The following is a 17,613-nucleotide window of genomic DNA, read 5'->3' on the forward strand; positions in this document are numbered from 1 at the left end:
GTAGTGTAGGAGAGGCCTCCATCCCGTGTAGTGTAGGAGAGGCCTCCATCCCGTGTAGTGTAGGAGAGGCCTCCATCCCGTGTAGTGTAGGAGAGGCCTCCATCCCGTGTAGTGTAGGAGAGGCCTCCATCCCGTGTAATGTAGGAGAGGCCTCCATCCCGTGTAATGTAGGAGAGGCCTCCATCCCGTGTAATGTAGGAGAGGCCTCCATCCCGTGTAATGTAGGAGAGGCCTCCACCCCGTGTAATGTAGGAGAGTCCTCCACCCCGTGTAATATAGGAGAGGCCTCCATCCCGTGTAATATAGGAGAGGCCTCCATCCCGTGTAATATAAGAGAGGCCTCCATCCCGTGTAATATAGGAGGCCTCCATCCCGTGTAGTGTAGGAGAGGCCTCCATGCCGTGTAATGTAGGAGAGGTCTCCATCCCGTGTAATGTAGGAGAGGCCTCCATTCCGTGTAATATAGGAGAGGCCTCCATCCCGTGTAATATAAGAGAGGCCTCCATCCCGTGTAATATAAGAGAGGCCTCCATCCCGTGTAATATAAGAGAGGCCTCCATCCCGTGTAATATAAGAGAGGCCTCCATCCCGTGTAATATAGGAGGCCCCCATCCCGTGTAGTGTAGGAGAGGCCTCCATCCCGTGTAATGTAGGAGAGGTCTCCATCCCGTGTAATGTAGGAGAGGCCTCCATCCCATGTAATGTAGGAGAGGCCTCCATCCCATGTAATGTAGGAGAGGCCTCCATCCCATGTAATGTAGGAGAGGCCTCCATCCCGTGTAATGTAGGAGAGGCCTCCATCCCGTGTAATATAGGAGAGGCCTCCATCCCGTGTAATAATCTGGTTGCTGCCTCTGAACTGACTAACTTCTGAATATCCTTTATAAAATGTGAATCTCACAACTGGATCCCATATTCCAGATGTGGCCTCACCAGTGATTTATAAAGGGGTAACAGTACGTTGGGATCGCAGGATTTTCTCTCTCCTTTTATTTACCCTAAAATCTTATTTGCTTTCACGGCTGCTGCCTGACATTGAGAGCTGCTGCTCAGCTTACTTGTCACCAGAATTCCCCGTCCTTCTCCTGCTCTGTAGTCCCGAGTATACTCCAATCTAATGTATATGTAGTAATAGGATTCCTCCGTCCTCGCTGCATTACTCTACATATATCTACATTATCCTCATCTGCTGAGTGTTTCCCATTCAGTCTCTTATCCAGATCGTTCTGTAATATCGTAATGTCAAGATCAGATTGTAATATCCGACATAGTTTGGTGTCGTCAGCAAAAACTGAGACTTTACTCTCAATCCCATCCCCAAGATCATTAATAAAGAGGTTAAAAAGAATCGGTCCTAGCACAGATCCCTGTGGTCCCCACTGCTCCCGGCACAGATCCCCATGGCTGCCGGTACCGATCCCCGTGGTCCCCTCTGCTCCCATTACAGATCCCCGCTGTCCCCACTGCTCCCGGTACAGATCCCCGCGGTCCCCACTGCTCCCGGTACAGATCCCCGCGGTCCCCACTGCTCCCGGTACAGATCCCCGCGGTCCCCACAGCTCCCGGTACAGATCATATCAGCCGCATTATGAAGTATGATAATCGCAGAGATACTTCTGTTCTATCCCAGTGAAGTTAACAAGATGAAATAATAAACAAAAATAACCAAAGTAATGACTGGAATATTTTGTATAGTTCCGGGTGCATGGATCTGATGAGGAATATATAGGTAAGTAAATGTCAACTGTATAGAAAACAGTAAATATATTTTTTACAATCCCAGCAGGCTATGGCAGTTCTGACAGAATTGTCACATTTTCAAAGGGTTTATATCATTAAGACAACCTCACATATATCCTCGGCCAGGACTTATTGGCATTACAGAGGGCCCCGCTTAGGGAAATCTTTGGCCCGCCGTTGCCTCTTTAATTTGAATCTTCTGATCGCTAATTGTTTCTCCCTCCTGCCTTAGAAGGTTATCTTTTTGAGACCACCTCTCTTTTGACCCCATATTTTTTTCTTACTGAGAAGGGAAATAAGAGGAGACGTAGCTCATTTACAATTTAAAATACATTCATTTTTTATTTCTTGTTATACAAAGATGTTAAATAACTTAAATACATTCTCAACAGCCACTCAGAATCAGATTGAAGCCTACAAGCTGTACACATGAGGTAGAGATAAATAATTTAGTCTCCCAAAAAGTCATTAGAAAAAAATGTACAAAAAGAAATCCCAATATCTTCATTTGATTCTCTTATTTTTTTTCTGAGTGTCCATTAAATAATGTGCACATTCTCTTAATTGAATACAACATATTTATAGTCCAAACTGATAATTATGAGAGAATCACTAATGTTGGCGTGAATGCTGCACCCATTGCGGTTCCTAATATATAACAGACAAGCAAATACCATGAACATGCTGCAATGCTGGGGATATAGATCTATGATTACCCACAAAACCATACATTGGATATAACAAATATGTGGTAACGAGTCCAGAAAAACACTGCTAATAATGTCTATTATTCAGCTTTTGGTATATGTAGAAATACAATTTATAGGTTTGAAAAACCAAGTGAAATGTTGTGCAATCTCTCTAAGGACGTCCCGCACTATTGAGATTTCATTCATTTAGGGATCAAGCTGCAAATTATCCCATTCTGGATGGGAATGGAAACTGGTATTTATTTTTACTTTTTTCTCCAATTAGAATTTCTACAGTGACAAAGTCTTTACAAACTTATTCCATTTTTTTTTTCTACTTATTTTTAGTCTATTTTAAAATAAATTGTCCTAGTTCAAAAGAGTTAAAGTGCCGATGAAAAAAAATGGTTCTACTACTATTCGCTATTATTGTGGCCCTTGCGATAAATGTCCGCACATTTCTTTAGATTTAGGATTTGTTTTTAACTTTTCATATTTCAGGAAAAAAACAAAAAAATGTGGAAACAATAATAATTGCGTCTTTCTCATATTGGTTTTCTGTCTGTCGGAATCAGGAAAGAAAAACACGAGAAGTGACAAATCTAAAATCTATCTGTAAGAAGTTGAGTATTTTGCCTCTTTTGTCATGTGGAGTCCATTAACAGGTTCTCTAAATAAATGGTCTTTAAATCGTCAGCGTGTTAATATTTCCCCGTTTTGCTCACTGTCCATGGGAATCGAAAAGGAAAAGAGAAAATGTGTAAGTTCCAATATAAGACCCAGAGTAAACATTTCTTACACCCATCTGCCCCCGCAGCTGTGCAGATGCAGCCATCGCTCGCTTCTATCAAAATATTTCTCAATTTACAACAACTCCAGGGAATATTTGTTTCTGACACAATAACATTTTGCATAAAATGTGTAATTTTCCTTAAGCAGGAAATGGGGATTTGGGAAAAGCTCTGATTTATGTAACACTGTATTTTTGACCTTAAGTTTTCTCGGGAGTCTAACGGGGGTCCGTCAAATGGCTGCGAGGACAGCGAGGTCTAGATAAACAATAGGTCTAAGCTCTGGTAAAGTGGGGGGATTAGCATAATTAGGAAGGTTTCCATTGCATTTCAACTGGGGGAACATATGAAAATTGTGTAGGAGCCGATTTTTTCTACTTTTCGTAACCTTCATTTATAACACGAGGGAGGCACCGGACTGAAACTTTTTTTGTACAAACTTTTACAAAATTAAAATTCTCCGCTGATTTTAGAAAACATTAAAAAAAAAAAAGGAGATTAAACCCCTTTTGTTTGGCTGAATTTGTGGTTTTAATAAAAAAGTCTATAGAAATTGAAATCCGGTTACTTAAAACTACACCAAAGAAAAATTTCCAAATCAGCCAAATTAATATGGCAAAAAAACATGATTGATTGTTCAGTCGTGATTTATTAAATTAAGTTAAAAAATACCTATACACGTTTGTACAGAGACATTCAAAAGCATCAGACACGTTTCCATATGCAACAATGGGTTACAGAATCAGCCCTCCCCCCCTGAGCGGTTCTGATTACAGGGGCCAACGCAGACGGTGAATTAATCACCTGATTGGAGATGTCTATGGTACCAAGGTACTCAATCATTGGCCATCGGAAAAGAACGGGCGGAGTGTCGGGACAATGCCTCAACCTCCAAATCACATCAGTTTTTTTTTCTCCCTAGAATGATTCAAAACCGATAAAGGAACATTTCCACCAAAAATTGTAAAATTCTTCTTTGGGACACAATTTAGAATTTCTCTATAGTCGTCTTCCATGGCCAATATCAAATTCATTCCCTCCCACGTCGTGGCCATTTCTGCAGCTCTTACCACCAATACAAAGCGTCTGATGAATATTTGCACATTTTGTAAGATGTTTTAGGAGTTTCAGGATGGAGCTCTACCCTCGGCGTCAGTGCTGTCACGAGTCCTTAGTCCTTCTGGTTTACCCTAGAAACGGTTTAGTAACTAGACGCTTCCTGGGGCTCGTCATACTGAAGTCAATGAAGAAGGCATCAGTAACATCACTCGCCGTTGTGTACACTGACGATCCACTTAAAGGACTTGTCTACCCCAAAGACCAGCCAAGCTCATCTACAAACCGCCAATTGCTGCCGGGGTCCCCACAATCTCATGCCCAATCCCACCGAAAGAGAAAGCCAGGAGATCGGAGGAGGGATCGGAAGGACCACAAGTGCGGGGTGGGGGGGGGGGATCAGTCTATTGAACTTGGTTTTAGGAAGAAATTAAAGGAGCCTTTTATGAAAATAATTCCAACCACCAAAGACTGAGTACCATTGGTCATACACGTCACCTGGAAAATTCTTCTCCATTTTTTCAATTTTTTTTTTTTTTTTTGTATTTTTTTATTTTGTATTTTTTTTTTTTAAATATTGTAATACCACAGGATTATAAAACCCAACTATGTACAATATATAACAGGAAAAGCCATCTATCCACATTGTCATAAATACACGATAAATACAGAAAGGCTTCAGTGCGTGTAATATACACTCCGAGGAGCTTTGTCCGCTCAGTAGTTCAGTCGTCCTCTCCTACACGCCGCGCCGTTTGTTTTTGTTTTTTTTGTGATTTTTTTTTTGCATTTCCTGGAAATATGGAAAATATGTTGATAAAATAATAATAATAATAAAAAAAACAAACTATGTGCAAGCTTAGTGTATCTGATTCAGCCACCTCGACGCGTTTCTTCCATACTGAAGGCACAAAATCTGTGTCTACTCAAAAATACTATGTAAAAAAAAAAGGAAAAGTATTACAAAAGCATGTCTGTGACGTAATAACTGGACGTAATACCACATTAAAACCATAGTAAGGTCCTTCAAAATGCATTCGAATAAATAAACGTTCTGCTATATCATATATAGGTATATTCACACTGAGTACAGCTCCGCTCTGTCATGAGCAGAGAATTGCTATAGGTTTATATCACTTTGATTTTTTATTTTTTTTTTGTATTTTTTTTATAGCTATGAATTTGGTCAGTGCCGAGGAGGAGTCCAAGTGTTCGGCAATGAGGAGCGAGCTATGAGCGGGGAATCAGACTTGGGAGGGGGCTTCTGTGGTGGTCATTAGTCATCGGGAGGAAGATTTCAGATTTTGGTTACAGATTTGTTTTAGGATGAATAAGAATCAGAATTTGTAAAAATCGAAGATGAGAATTTGACAAAATTTCAGCCCTGACTATGAAGTTCTTGGGGAATAACGGTTTACAGTGTAAATAGTGATGTGATGGTCTTACGTAATCATCATCATCATCATCCATCGATGACTACTCCGGATACATCTGAGCACATAAGCTTTGTATACTCTATTATTCCTCTACCCCACGTTGACCAACTTGACTTTGGGTAAAGCTACCCATACATCGCCAACAGGTGTCGCCCATCATTCCCTTGACACCTATTCCTTCCAACCATGTGTGCACATGGTTTCCCCGGGAAGATGAAGAAGTCACTAACAGACTCTTGGATGACCTTCAGACATCTCTGCTCTCCAGTAGACTCCTTTGCCGGCCTCTAGTCTCTTCAGTCCCTGCCGTAGATATTTCTGTCCCATATAGACATCTCAGTCTTACCAGTAGAGATTTTTTTTGTCCTCCAGACCCTTTCTCCCACCCCCAGGAAACTCTGTCCTTTCTCCAGACACTTCTGCCTTCCCAATAGTGTCCTTTCTCATCTCTAGACCTCGCTGTCTCCTCCGGGATCGTTTATCTTCTCCTGACCCCTTTGTCCTCCCTCCAGACACTGCTGCCTTCCCAACAGTGTCCTTCGCCCTCTCTAGACCCCCTGTCTCCTTCCAGATTATTCTGTCCTTCATTCAGACATCTCTGCCTTCTCAGCAGGGTCTTTTATCTCTTCCAGACTCCTCTGTCTTTCCACCAGACATCTCTGCCTTCCCAGTAGTTTCCTATGTCCTTTCCGGATCCCTCCTGTGTCCTTCCAGACTACTATACTCCTTCCAGACTACTATACTCCCTCCAGACTTTTCTATGCTTTCTACTGGCAGGTGACTTCCTATAATTAACAAAGGTTTGGGCATGCTGAATGCAACATGCCCAGTGCCTCTTTTGCTCAAGACGGTCCCATACACATTAGGTAGTTGGATGATCTTGCCAAAATCCTGACTTTCCTCTAATGTGTTTTCAGCACATACAGTGCCTACAAGTAGTATTCAACCCCCTGCAGATTTAGCTGGTTGACACATGCGGAATTAACTTGGCATTGTGACATTTGTACTGTAGATCAGCCTGGAAGTGGGAAATGCACTGCAGCAAATTTTTTTTTTTTTTTAAAACGTAAAAAGTTAATTCAGAGTGTCATTTATTATTCAACCCCTCAAACCACAAAAATTCTGTTTGGTCCCCCTAAAGTATTAAGAAGTAGTTCAGGCACCAAGAATAATGAGCTTCACATGTGTGGATTAAAGATCTCTTTTGCCAGCCTTTTCTGACTATTTAAGACCCTCCCCAAACTTGTGAACAGCACTCAGACATGGTCAACATGGGAAAGACAAAGGAGCATTCCAAGGCCATCAGAGACAAGATCGTGGAGGGTCACAAGGCTGGCAAGGGGTACAAAACCCTTTCCAAGGAGTTGGGCCTACCTGTCTCCACTGTTGGGAGCATCATCCGTAAGTGGAAGGCTTATGGAACTACTGTTAGCCTTCCACGGCCAGGACAGCCTTTGAAAGTGTCCTCCCGTGCCGAGGCCAGGCTTGTCCGAAGAGTCAAGGCTAACCCAAGGACAACAAGGAAGGAACTCCGGGAAGATCTCATGGCAGTGGGGACATTGGTTTCAGTCAATACCATAAGTAACGTACTCCACCGCAATGCTCTCCGTTCCAGACGAGCCCGTAAGGTACCTTTACTTTCAAAGCGTCATGTCAAGGCTCGTCTACAGTTTGCTCATGATCACTTGGAGGACTCTGAGACAGACTGGTTCAAGGTTCTATGGTCTGATGAGACCAAGATCGAGATCTTTGGTGCCAACCACACACGTCACGTTTTTAGACTGGATGGCACTGCATACGACCCCAAGAATACCATCCCTACAGTCAAGCATGGTGGTGGCAGCATCATGCTGTGGGGCTGTTTCTCTGCCAAGGGGCCTGGCCATCTGGTCCGCATCCATGGGAAGATGGATAGCACGGCCTACCTGGAGATTTTGGCCAAGAACCTCCGCTCCTCCATCAAGGATCTTAAGATGGGTCGTAATTTCATCTTCCAACAAGACAATGACCCAAAGCACACAGCCAAGAAAACCAAGGCCTGGTTCAATAGGGAAAAAGTCAAGGTGTTGGAGTGGCCTAGTCAGTCTCCTGACCTTAACCCAATTGAAAACTTGTGGAAGGAGCTCAAGAATAAAGTCCACATGAGACACCCAAAGAACCTAGATAACTTGGAGAAGATCTGCATGGAGGAGTGGGCCAAGATAACTCCACAGACCTGTGCCGGCCTGATCAGGTCTTATAAAAGACGATTATTAGCTGTAATTGCAAACAAGGGTTATTCCACAAAATATTAAACATAGGGGTTGTATAATAATTGACCCACACTTTTATGTTTAAAATTTAATAAAATTCACCTGAGCAACATAACTTTTTGGTTTGTAAGATTTATGCTTCTGTTCATAAAACCTACTCTCGTTTGCAGTTTGAAGGCTCTAACTTATTTGTATCTTATCAAACCAGCTAAATCTGCAGGGGGTTGAATACTACTTGTAGGCACTGTATGATAAAATAGCAAAATATACTATTCCCACTGCATCTGTTTGCCAGCGATCCAACACAGAAGTTCCACTGGTCCCTTGTGTCTGTATTTACAGAGCTGCAGCCAATCGATGGCCCAGACCACTGGGATCCCAGTTTTTACAGTTGGGCGGTGATACCAGTACATCCAGTATATGGGCATGTGATCGCTGTGATCACTGATTGGCTGCAGATATCTTGTACGGGCTTCTTATATACCATGACCGGAAGGATCGGGAACTTTGGAGGAGTTGGACCGCTGGGGAAAGAGGAGGTGACTGTAATCACTTTGCTATTTGGTGTCATCCATTTCTGAGGTTACATTTCTCCTAGAGGTTGGATACCTCTTTTAGTCCCATGCGCAGCACTGACGGACCCGCCTGGCCCAACGGCAAGTCATTAAGCCAATATATCGTGGCCATGTACTCGCGTACAACGAATATCAAAGCGGAAAGTTCTAAAATAAGCTAAAGTCTGTCTGTGGTGGGAATAATGTCGGCCTCCGTGTATGTAAATGGTCCCGAATGATACTTTATGGCACTCCATGGTGTTCTGTGATTTACTACCAGGACTACTGGCAGGACGAAGACTAATGATCCCCTGGTGCAGAAGCTGAACCCCTAAGTGACGCTGTCCAGGATTGTACAGAGCTTGGCCTAGATTTAGGATCTACCCGAGAAAGCTTTTTCATTCTTGCAATAAATTTCCAAGCAACATTCATTAAACTGGTCTCGTTAATATAAAATATCTGTCTAGTTCACAGCTTAGCAAAGGCACAGGAAGCGCTCCGGTCTTGTGTGGTTTGGCAAACGATACACCAAGATTTGTGTAGCTGGCACATCTGATGAATGCGCCATCGTCCTTTATATAGTGGTTTTTCGAATGTTATACAGTATCTAAGAAGGTTTTAATATTACAGTAAGTGGAATGAAGTCATAAGAAGTTGGGAGACCAAGTCAGTCCCTGATCACCACGTAATACGGGTATGGAGATCGGGGAGGAGCAAGCATCATCCCGACTCAAGTCACCACAACTGTTCATGTAACCTCCATAGGGTTAGTGATAGTCAAGGAAAAAAAAAAAGCAAAAATATACGTCTATATATTTCTATATTTATACAAGGAAACATAAACTTCTTCTAGTGGTTTTTAAGACAGTGATAGTGCTATAAAATAAGGCATGTGGCGTTGGTCAATGCCGTAGTCTAAAGACAACCTACTACTCAAGCTACCTAGATCTTTGCTCACCAATGATGGAACGGATCGCATTCTAAGGTCACTTCCGGCTTGCTGACCCGAGTAGGTATTTCGGGTTTTGCATTTCCTAACACACAACTTGTATCCTAGAGCAAACCCCGGTTATGGTGGAGTGCAGTATACAGGAGAGTTTCCTCTCTAGGGGGGGCAAAAAAAAAACAAACATGAATAACAAAAAAAAACAGCTAAAGTGGATAATAGAATTGTTCCCTTGTCGTTAATCTGTATTCCTGGGGTTTTCTAGGATCCGGGATTAATTTTATCAGATCGGGTCACCAACCATGCATGGTAATGCCTACATGTTCACATAGCTTGAAGAGAACAGGAGAAGATCATGAGATGACGACCATGTGAACAGATGGCATTGGAATGTCCTCTAGCTACCGGAGGTGCTCCGTCATCATCCGCCACTCCACACACTGCACAAACCCAGAACATTGACAACAGCGAAAACACAGTTGGGTCATCGGGAACCCTTCAAAGTGCTTATGCCACGTAGACCTCTCCATCTAATAAGAACGACAGTCAAACCCTGTTTGTTTCCATAAGTTAGGATGATGTCGATTGTATCCATCGCCTTTAGGAGCTGGCTAGTCCTTGCAGGTGTACACCTCTTCCCTTTGAGTACACTGTTTGCACTCCACATAGCAGCACCAGCGAACCTGACACTGGCAAGGCCTCGTCACCACCTTGCTTTGGGTATTATGTCCACGACCACAGCAAATGCTTTCGCAATTTTTGTCTTTGTAACATCTCCTCCCAAACGTTCCAGGAGAATACTTGCTCATCAAGCAAAAGTTGGGCGAGTCGTCAATGTAAATGAGGTCTGTAGTCCTTGGGATGTGGTCGGTGTGACCGGGAATGGGCTTCTTGGCTGGAGAAATGTCCCCTTCCCCCGTAGCTTCATTGGTGGTGCTTCCAACTTTGAGTGAACTCTCATATTTTTGCTTTAACTGCTTTCCGATTTCATGAAAAGGAGAGAGTTGTCTCCAGCAGGTGCGGACTGTGCAGGATCCAGACACTCCGTGACACTTACAGGTGGTCTTCACTCCAGATTTTATGACCTAAAATGAAGGTGGAAAAAAAATATATTAAATTCAGAAAGAAAAATAATTTTTCACACAAAAAAAAAAATTAAAGTCCACAGTCACAAATAGAGAAGAAAGGGTTTCCCGATGAAGATTGTGTTCAGCTGGGTGACAACCCCTCCAACCACAGATTCTACCACTGGGTTGTCACATTTCTTTCCTTTCTCTTTGGAACGTGTGAGATGAATGAGAACTGGCAGGTCGCGGGGCTGAGTTAACCAATAACAGTTTCCTGGAATTTTTTACTTCATGGAAACTTGTCGACGTCCCAGATCTCTGGTTTTGATTCACCTGCCTCCCCGCTCCCAGATGAATCCATTTATCAATGTTTGCTAACATAAAACACTGGAAAAAAAGAAAAAAAAAAAAAAAAAACCCTTACAATGTAATCACTCTTTATAAAGGAATTCCACCTTAATTAACCTTTTCCCATCCTCATGAGTTGAGCTGATTTCTACAGATCTGCTAGTTTTCTCCATTCCTTAAGGTGGAGATCTCCTTAAGGAGACGATTATAAAGATCGCTATATTTCCATTGAATCTAGATGTTTCGAGATCCTTGAGACATAATATTTTAGGAAGGTTCATGTTAGGCAGTGGGTTGTCAGAGCCCAATACAAAGAAAGTATTGGTGCCCCCTAATCCGCGGACAGTTAAACAACATTTTTTAAATAAAGTTATTCATTATTATTTTTATATTGCATTTTTATGTTTTTATGGAATTTTATTACCCTTTCCACAGTTCTTTCCCTACCCCTACCCTTAACACTAGTCCTAACCCCAACCTCACCCCTAACACTAGTCCTAACCCCAACCTCACCCCTAACATTAGTCCTAATCCTAAACTCACCCCTAACACTAGTCCTAACCCTAACCTCACCCCTAACACTAGTCCTAACCCTAACCTCACCCCTAACACTAGTCCTAACCCTAACCTCACCCCTAACACTAGTACTAACCCTAAACTCACCCCTAACACTAGTCCTAACCCTAACCTCACCCCTAACACTAGTCCTAACCTCACCCCTAACACTAGTCCTAACCTCACCCCTAACACTAGTCCTAACCTCACCCCTAACACTAGTCCTAACCTCACCCCTAACACTAGTCCTAACCCTAACCTCACCCCAAACATTAGTCCTAATCCTAAACTCACCCCTAACACTAGTCCTAACCCTAACCTCACCCCAAACATTAGTCCTAATCCTAAACTCACCCCTAACACTAGTCCTAACCCTAACCTCACCCCAAACATTAGTCCTAATCCTAAACTCACCCCTAACACTAGTCCTAACCCTAACCTCACCCCTAACACTAGTCCTAACCCTAACCTCACCCCTAACACTAGTCCTAACCCTAACCTCACCCCTAACACTAGTCCTAACCCTAACCTCACCCCTAACACTAGTCCTAACCCTAACACTAGTCCTAACCCTAACCTCACCCCTAACACTAGTCCTAACCCTAACCTCACCCCTAACACTAGTCCTAACCCTAACTTCACCCCTAACATTAGTCCTAACCCTAACCTCACCCTTAACACTAGTCCTAACCCTAACCTCACCCCTAACACTAGTCCTAACCCTAACCTCACCCCTAACACTAGTCCTAACCCTAACCTCACCCCTAACACTAGTCCTAACCCTAACCTCACCCCTAACACTAGTCCTAACCCTAACCTCACCCCTAACACTAGTCCTATCCCCAACCTCACCCCTAACACTAGTCCTATCCCCAACCTCACCCCTAACACTAGTCCTAACCCTAACCTCACCCCTAACACTAGTCCTATCCCCAACCTCACCCCTAACACTAGTCCTATCCCCAACCTCACCCCTAAGGGTATGTGCCCACGAGCAGGTGCCGCTGCAGCCCCGGCGCTGCAGAAAAGCACCACTTCTGCTGTCATTATGCAAATGAGCCGCCACAATTTATTTTTTTTCCACATACGGACTTTCCTTATTGATGCAATTCTATGGGGAAAGTCCACATAAGGACCCACAAGAGAAATTGACACGCTGTGGTCCTGAAAGACGTGCCGTATGTTAGTTTCCGTGGGTGATCCGCAGCCTCAGTAGCATGTATAGTGAACATGGGATTTCTAGAAATCCCATCCACTATGCTGTAACATCTGGATGCTGCAGGTTTGACGCTGCATAAACACGCAGCTTCAAACCCGTAGCATTTCCTGATCGTGGGCACATACCCTTACACTATTCCTAACCCTACCCCTAACACTATTCTAAATCTTACTCCTAACACTATTCCTAACCCTATCACTAATTTTAACCCTACCCCTACCACTATTTCTAACCGTACCCCTAACACTATCCCTAACCCTACCCCAACACTATCCCTATTCCTAAGCCTACTCATAACACTATTCGTAATTCTACTCCTAACACTTCCTAACCCTATCACTAGCACTATTTCTAACCCTACCCTTAATACTATTGCGAACCCAACCCCTAACACTATTCCTAACCCTATCCCTAACACTATTGCTAACCCTACTCCTAACCCTATTACAAACCTACTCCTATAACTATTCCTAATCCTACTCCTAACACTATTCCTAACCCTACCACTATTCTTAACTCTCGTTCTCCTAATACTATTCCTGACCCCAACATCAGGCTGGGAAGGTCCCTGGTAATTGGGCCCTTGCCAACCTAAAAATACAAGCCCGCAGCCGCCCTCCAAATTGGTGCATCACATGAGATGCGCCAATTTTGACTCTTTACCCGGCTCTTCCCGATTTCCCTGGTGCGTTGGCAATCAGGTTAAGGGTAGTTGGGGTTTATGTCAGCTGTGAATTGTCAAAAATCACAGCTGGCATCAAGCCCTGGGAATAGTAATGGAGAGGCGTCTATCAAACACCCCATTACTAACCCAGTAATAAAAAATAAAAACACACACACAGAAAATACTCTTTATTTGAACAAAGACTCCCCCACACTGTCCCTCGTTCAACAATTGGTTGAAAAAAATAAAAAAATCCCATGCAAGTCTGCCGTGATCCAAAAATATTCTGAGGAAGCTCCAACGTAGTCCACATACCCCGAATCTGGCTCCGGTAACTGTGAATAGCAGTAAAGTTACAGCTATTCACAGGTACAGGGTATTGATGACAACGCTCATTGTGGGTGTCGCTGACTGCAGCGGGAGCCAGCGGCTCTGATGAGAGTTGTCATCAGTACCCAGTGCCTGTGAATAGCTGTAACTGTACTGCTATTCACAGTCACCGGAGCCAGATTCAGGGAACAAGAACTTCGATGGAGGAGCTTCGTTGGAACATTTTTGGTAATAAATTAGTGAATCAGGAACTGTCTCGCTTCTATTTCTGTCTTTTTATGTTTTTCAGATATCCATTTCTGGACTACATTGGATTTGTGGGATTATGGCGGACTTGCATGGGATTTTTTTATCTTTTTCAATAAATTGGTTAACGAGGGATAGTGTTGGGGAGTCTTTATTCAAATAAAGTGTTTTTTTGTGTGTGCGTTTTTATTTTTTATTACTGGGTTAGTAATGGGGGTGCCTGACGGACATCTCTCCAGTATTAGCACCAGGGCTTGATGCCAGCTGTAATTTTTGACCAATCACAGCTGTCATCAACCCCAATACCATTACCCTGATTGCCACCGCACCAGGGCAATCAAGAGCAGGGCAAAGCGCCAGAATTGGCGCATTTCATGTGATGAACCACTTCTGAGGTGGCTGCGGGTCTGTATTTTTAGGCTGGGAAGGGACTATGTCTAGCCCTATCCCTAACATTATTCCTAACCCTACCCCTAACACTATTCCTAACCCTACCCCTAACACTATTTCTAACCCTACCCCTAACACTATTCCAAACCCTACCCCTAACACTATTCCAAACCCTACCCCTAACACTATTCCAAACCCTACCCCTAACACTATCCCAAACCCTACCCCTAACACTATTCCAAACCCTACCCCTAACACTATCCCTAACCCTACCCCTAACACTATTTCTAACCCTACCCCTAACACTATTTCTAACCCTACCCCTAACACTATTTCTAACCCTACCCCTAACACTATTCCAAACCCTACCCCTAACACTATTCCAAACCCTACCCCTAACACTATTCCAAACCCTACCCCTAACACTATTCCAAACCCTACCCCTAACACTATTCCAAACCCTACCCCTAACACTATTCCAAACCCTACCCCTAACACTATTCCAAACCCTACCCCTAACACTATCCCAAACCCTACCCCTAACACTATTCCAAACCCTACCCCTAACACTATCCCTAACCCTACCCCTAACACTATTTCTAACCCTACCCCTAACACTATTTCTAACCCTACCCCTAACACTATTTCTAACCCTACCCCTAACACTATTTCTAACCCTACCCCTAACACTATTCCAAACCCTACCCCTAACACTATTCCAAACCCTACCCCTAACACTATCCCAAACCCTACCCCTAACACTATCCAAACCCTATTTCCAACCCTACCCCAAACACTATTCCTACCCCTACCATTATTCCTAAATCTACCCTTAACCCTATACCTAACACTATCCATAACCCTACTCCTAACACTATCCTTACTTCTATCACTGTTCCCAACCCTACCCCTATCACTGTTCCTAACATTATTCTTAATCCTACTCCTAACACTATTCCTAACCCTACCCCTAGCACTATTCCTAACCCTTATCTTATCCTTCACTTTAGTCCTATTCCTATAAATATATAGATGTTAGAAATTACTAAATCTTTTGAAATTCAAATTCGCCATGTTTGGTGACTTCCCACCCCAAAAAAAAATTTGCAACAAATTAAATTCACCCCAATTTTTTACTTCAATTACCCTGAAATATGTATGACACACTTAGGTCTCCTGGGTCAACGGTGTCACTGTCAGAGGTAATATCACTCTGGCACATGACTCCTCTCAGTCACAGCATATATTCCATGATGCCCTCTACTTCCTTCCCACTAATACACTCAATAACACAGCCATCATCTGCATGCAAAGATGTCAGCTCAGCTCAGCTGTCTCAAAGACAGAGAGATAACATACACCTCATAGGTCTTTAAGAGGGTTAAATGTCTGGATTTTAGGGAATTTTCTTTTGTTAAAAAAAAACCAAAAACAATTATTCCCCTTTCACAAAAAGAATTGTCCAAGAAATGCACTAACTCGGTTCATTCTCTTGCTACAAGCACCGCACCGTCTGTGAGTGACACTGATTTAAGTCGTTTTTTTTGTGGCTTGCTGTCGCTTTCTAGTGCATTCAAAATGAAGCAAAAAAAATGTGTAGCTCACAAGCGGCAGAGCAGATGCAGCTCCACCACATCACTGATCAATCACACAGAGTCTGGCACTGCTTCTGGATGCTCTACTATCTCTCCCCTATTAACTGAATTTCTGTTATTTCCAGAGTAGTGGCAGTAGCAGTCTCATCTTCTTCACTGCTGCAGTTGTACAGCACATTACTGTCTGGAGTATATTATACTTTTATGGCTTTCTTTTCTCATTTCTATATCTGAGTTGTGAGCTGTGACGCCTACTCACTATCCTAAATCACCTTACAATGGTGGCTGCATTCCCTGCCTTAGCTTTCATACAGGCTCCTGATTGGTTGTTATACCAAGTGTTGTGACAGCTGCAAAGCATTATGGGGAAGCCAGCATGGTCACGCCTGAGGTTATGTCAGTCTTTTGTGACCGATACAATCTTCTACAATATGTAAAAAGTCAGAGGGTTTCTTTTTTTGGTATTATTTGCTAATTAAATCAAAAGTTCGGCACAGGCACGCTCTCAGGTGCAGGCACGCTCTCAGGTGCAGGCACGCTCTCAGACACGCTCTAAGGCATGCTTGCAGGCACGCTCTCAGATATAGGCATGCTCTCATATATAGGCACCCTCTAAGATATATAGGGACGCTCTCAGGCGCAGGCATGCTCTTAGATATAGGCACGCTCTCAGATATAAGCATGTTCTCATATGCAATTTACATCTAATCAATTCGGTACAGGCACGCTTTCAGACACGCTCTCAGGCAAGCTCGCAGGCACACTCTCAGATATAGGCACGTTCTCAGGCGCAGATATGCTCTTAAATATAGGCACTGTCAGGGTTCCACAGAGACAACACCAGGGAGATCACACAATATCTAAACCGCTGATGTCACTCTGTCAGGATTTCATCAGGGATACGCGAGCACACGATCCAGAATACTCACTACGTAGGTATCGGCAAGCGACCAGTGAGCATATGGCGTCAAATCTCCGGATTCCAAAGCATGAAATATGTGTATAGGCCCCCGTACGGTCACTGTCAGCTTCACAATAGCCCAATTATTATTATTCGCTGCCACCACCGGCCGAGTTTGAACTATAATACAGGCCTGGTCGGACGCCTGCGTTCTGGTAGCGTATATGCTTTCGGGGGAGGGAACGATTACATAGCAAAAGAAACAGAATTATTAAATTTTATATTTAATCCAAAAGGGAGGCAGTGTTATGAAAAATATACAAAGATTTTACAAAAGGGGACATTACAATACAGAATATACAGTTACACAAAATAAATAGGATTAACGAGGACATACGTACTAGACAGATTGCACAGACGATTCCGTTAGGCAGGAGGGGGGCTCCCCACTTATTGATTTGACTGTTGACAGGATCCGTTGCTTATAGTCTCTATACCCCCCTGGCAATGAATATGGATCAATCTTCAGTTGGATCTTTTATGCCAAAGAGTGTTGACATCATGTGGGCTGGCCTCCACCCTTCATGTTTTTATTAAAAACTCTAACTTCTTTGATAACTCCTCACTGGTTGATCGCAGAAGCCCGAAAGTGATACCATATTTTTAATTATGAATTTACCTTTCCATAGAGACTACACATGGCATAGTTGCGATCCATTATTCTGGTACTTTTGTGCCACAGCTCCCATGAGGGGCTCAAAGATACGGAAAAATATCCACATAGTTCCTTAGCTGACCCTGTCACTAAAAATATGGGTCCCATTATTATCAGAA

At 43.1% G+C, this 17,613-nt stretch overlaps 1 protein-coding gene across 3 annotated transcripts in view; it reads right to left on the minus strand.

Annotated features, from left to right (window-relative positions):
• Positions 1-2,130: 2,130 nt before the first annotated feature.
• The window catches only part of WNT9A (Wnt family member 9A), a 178,905-nt gene continuing 163,422 nt past the window's right edge, over positions 2,131-17,613 (minus strand). For 2 of the 3 annotated variants that reach the window (XM_073677175.1, XM_073677176.1), the window contains exon 5: positions 2,131-10,549. In XM_073677175.1, the coding sequence (XP_073533276.1) occupies positions 10,076-10,549 (474 nt within the window). In that variant the 3' untranslated portion in view covers positions 2,131-10,075. The remainder of the gene's footprint in view (positions 10,550-17,613) is intronic. The other variant, XM_073677177.1, reaches the window with a different exon arrangement.

This window comes from Phyllobates terribilis, unplaced genomic scaffold (genome assembly GCF_046119375.1).
Source record: "Phyllobates terribilis strain yellow unplaced genomic scaffold, ASM4611937v1 Scaffold_4__5_contigs__length_816908805, whole genome shotgun sequence".
Lineage (NCBI taxonomy): Eukaryota > Metazoa > Chordata > Amphibia > Anura > Dendrobatidae > Phyllobates > Phyllobates terribilis.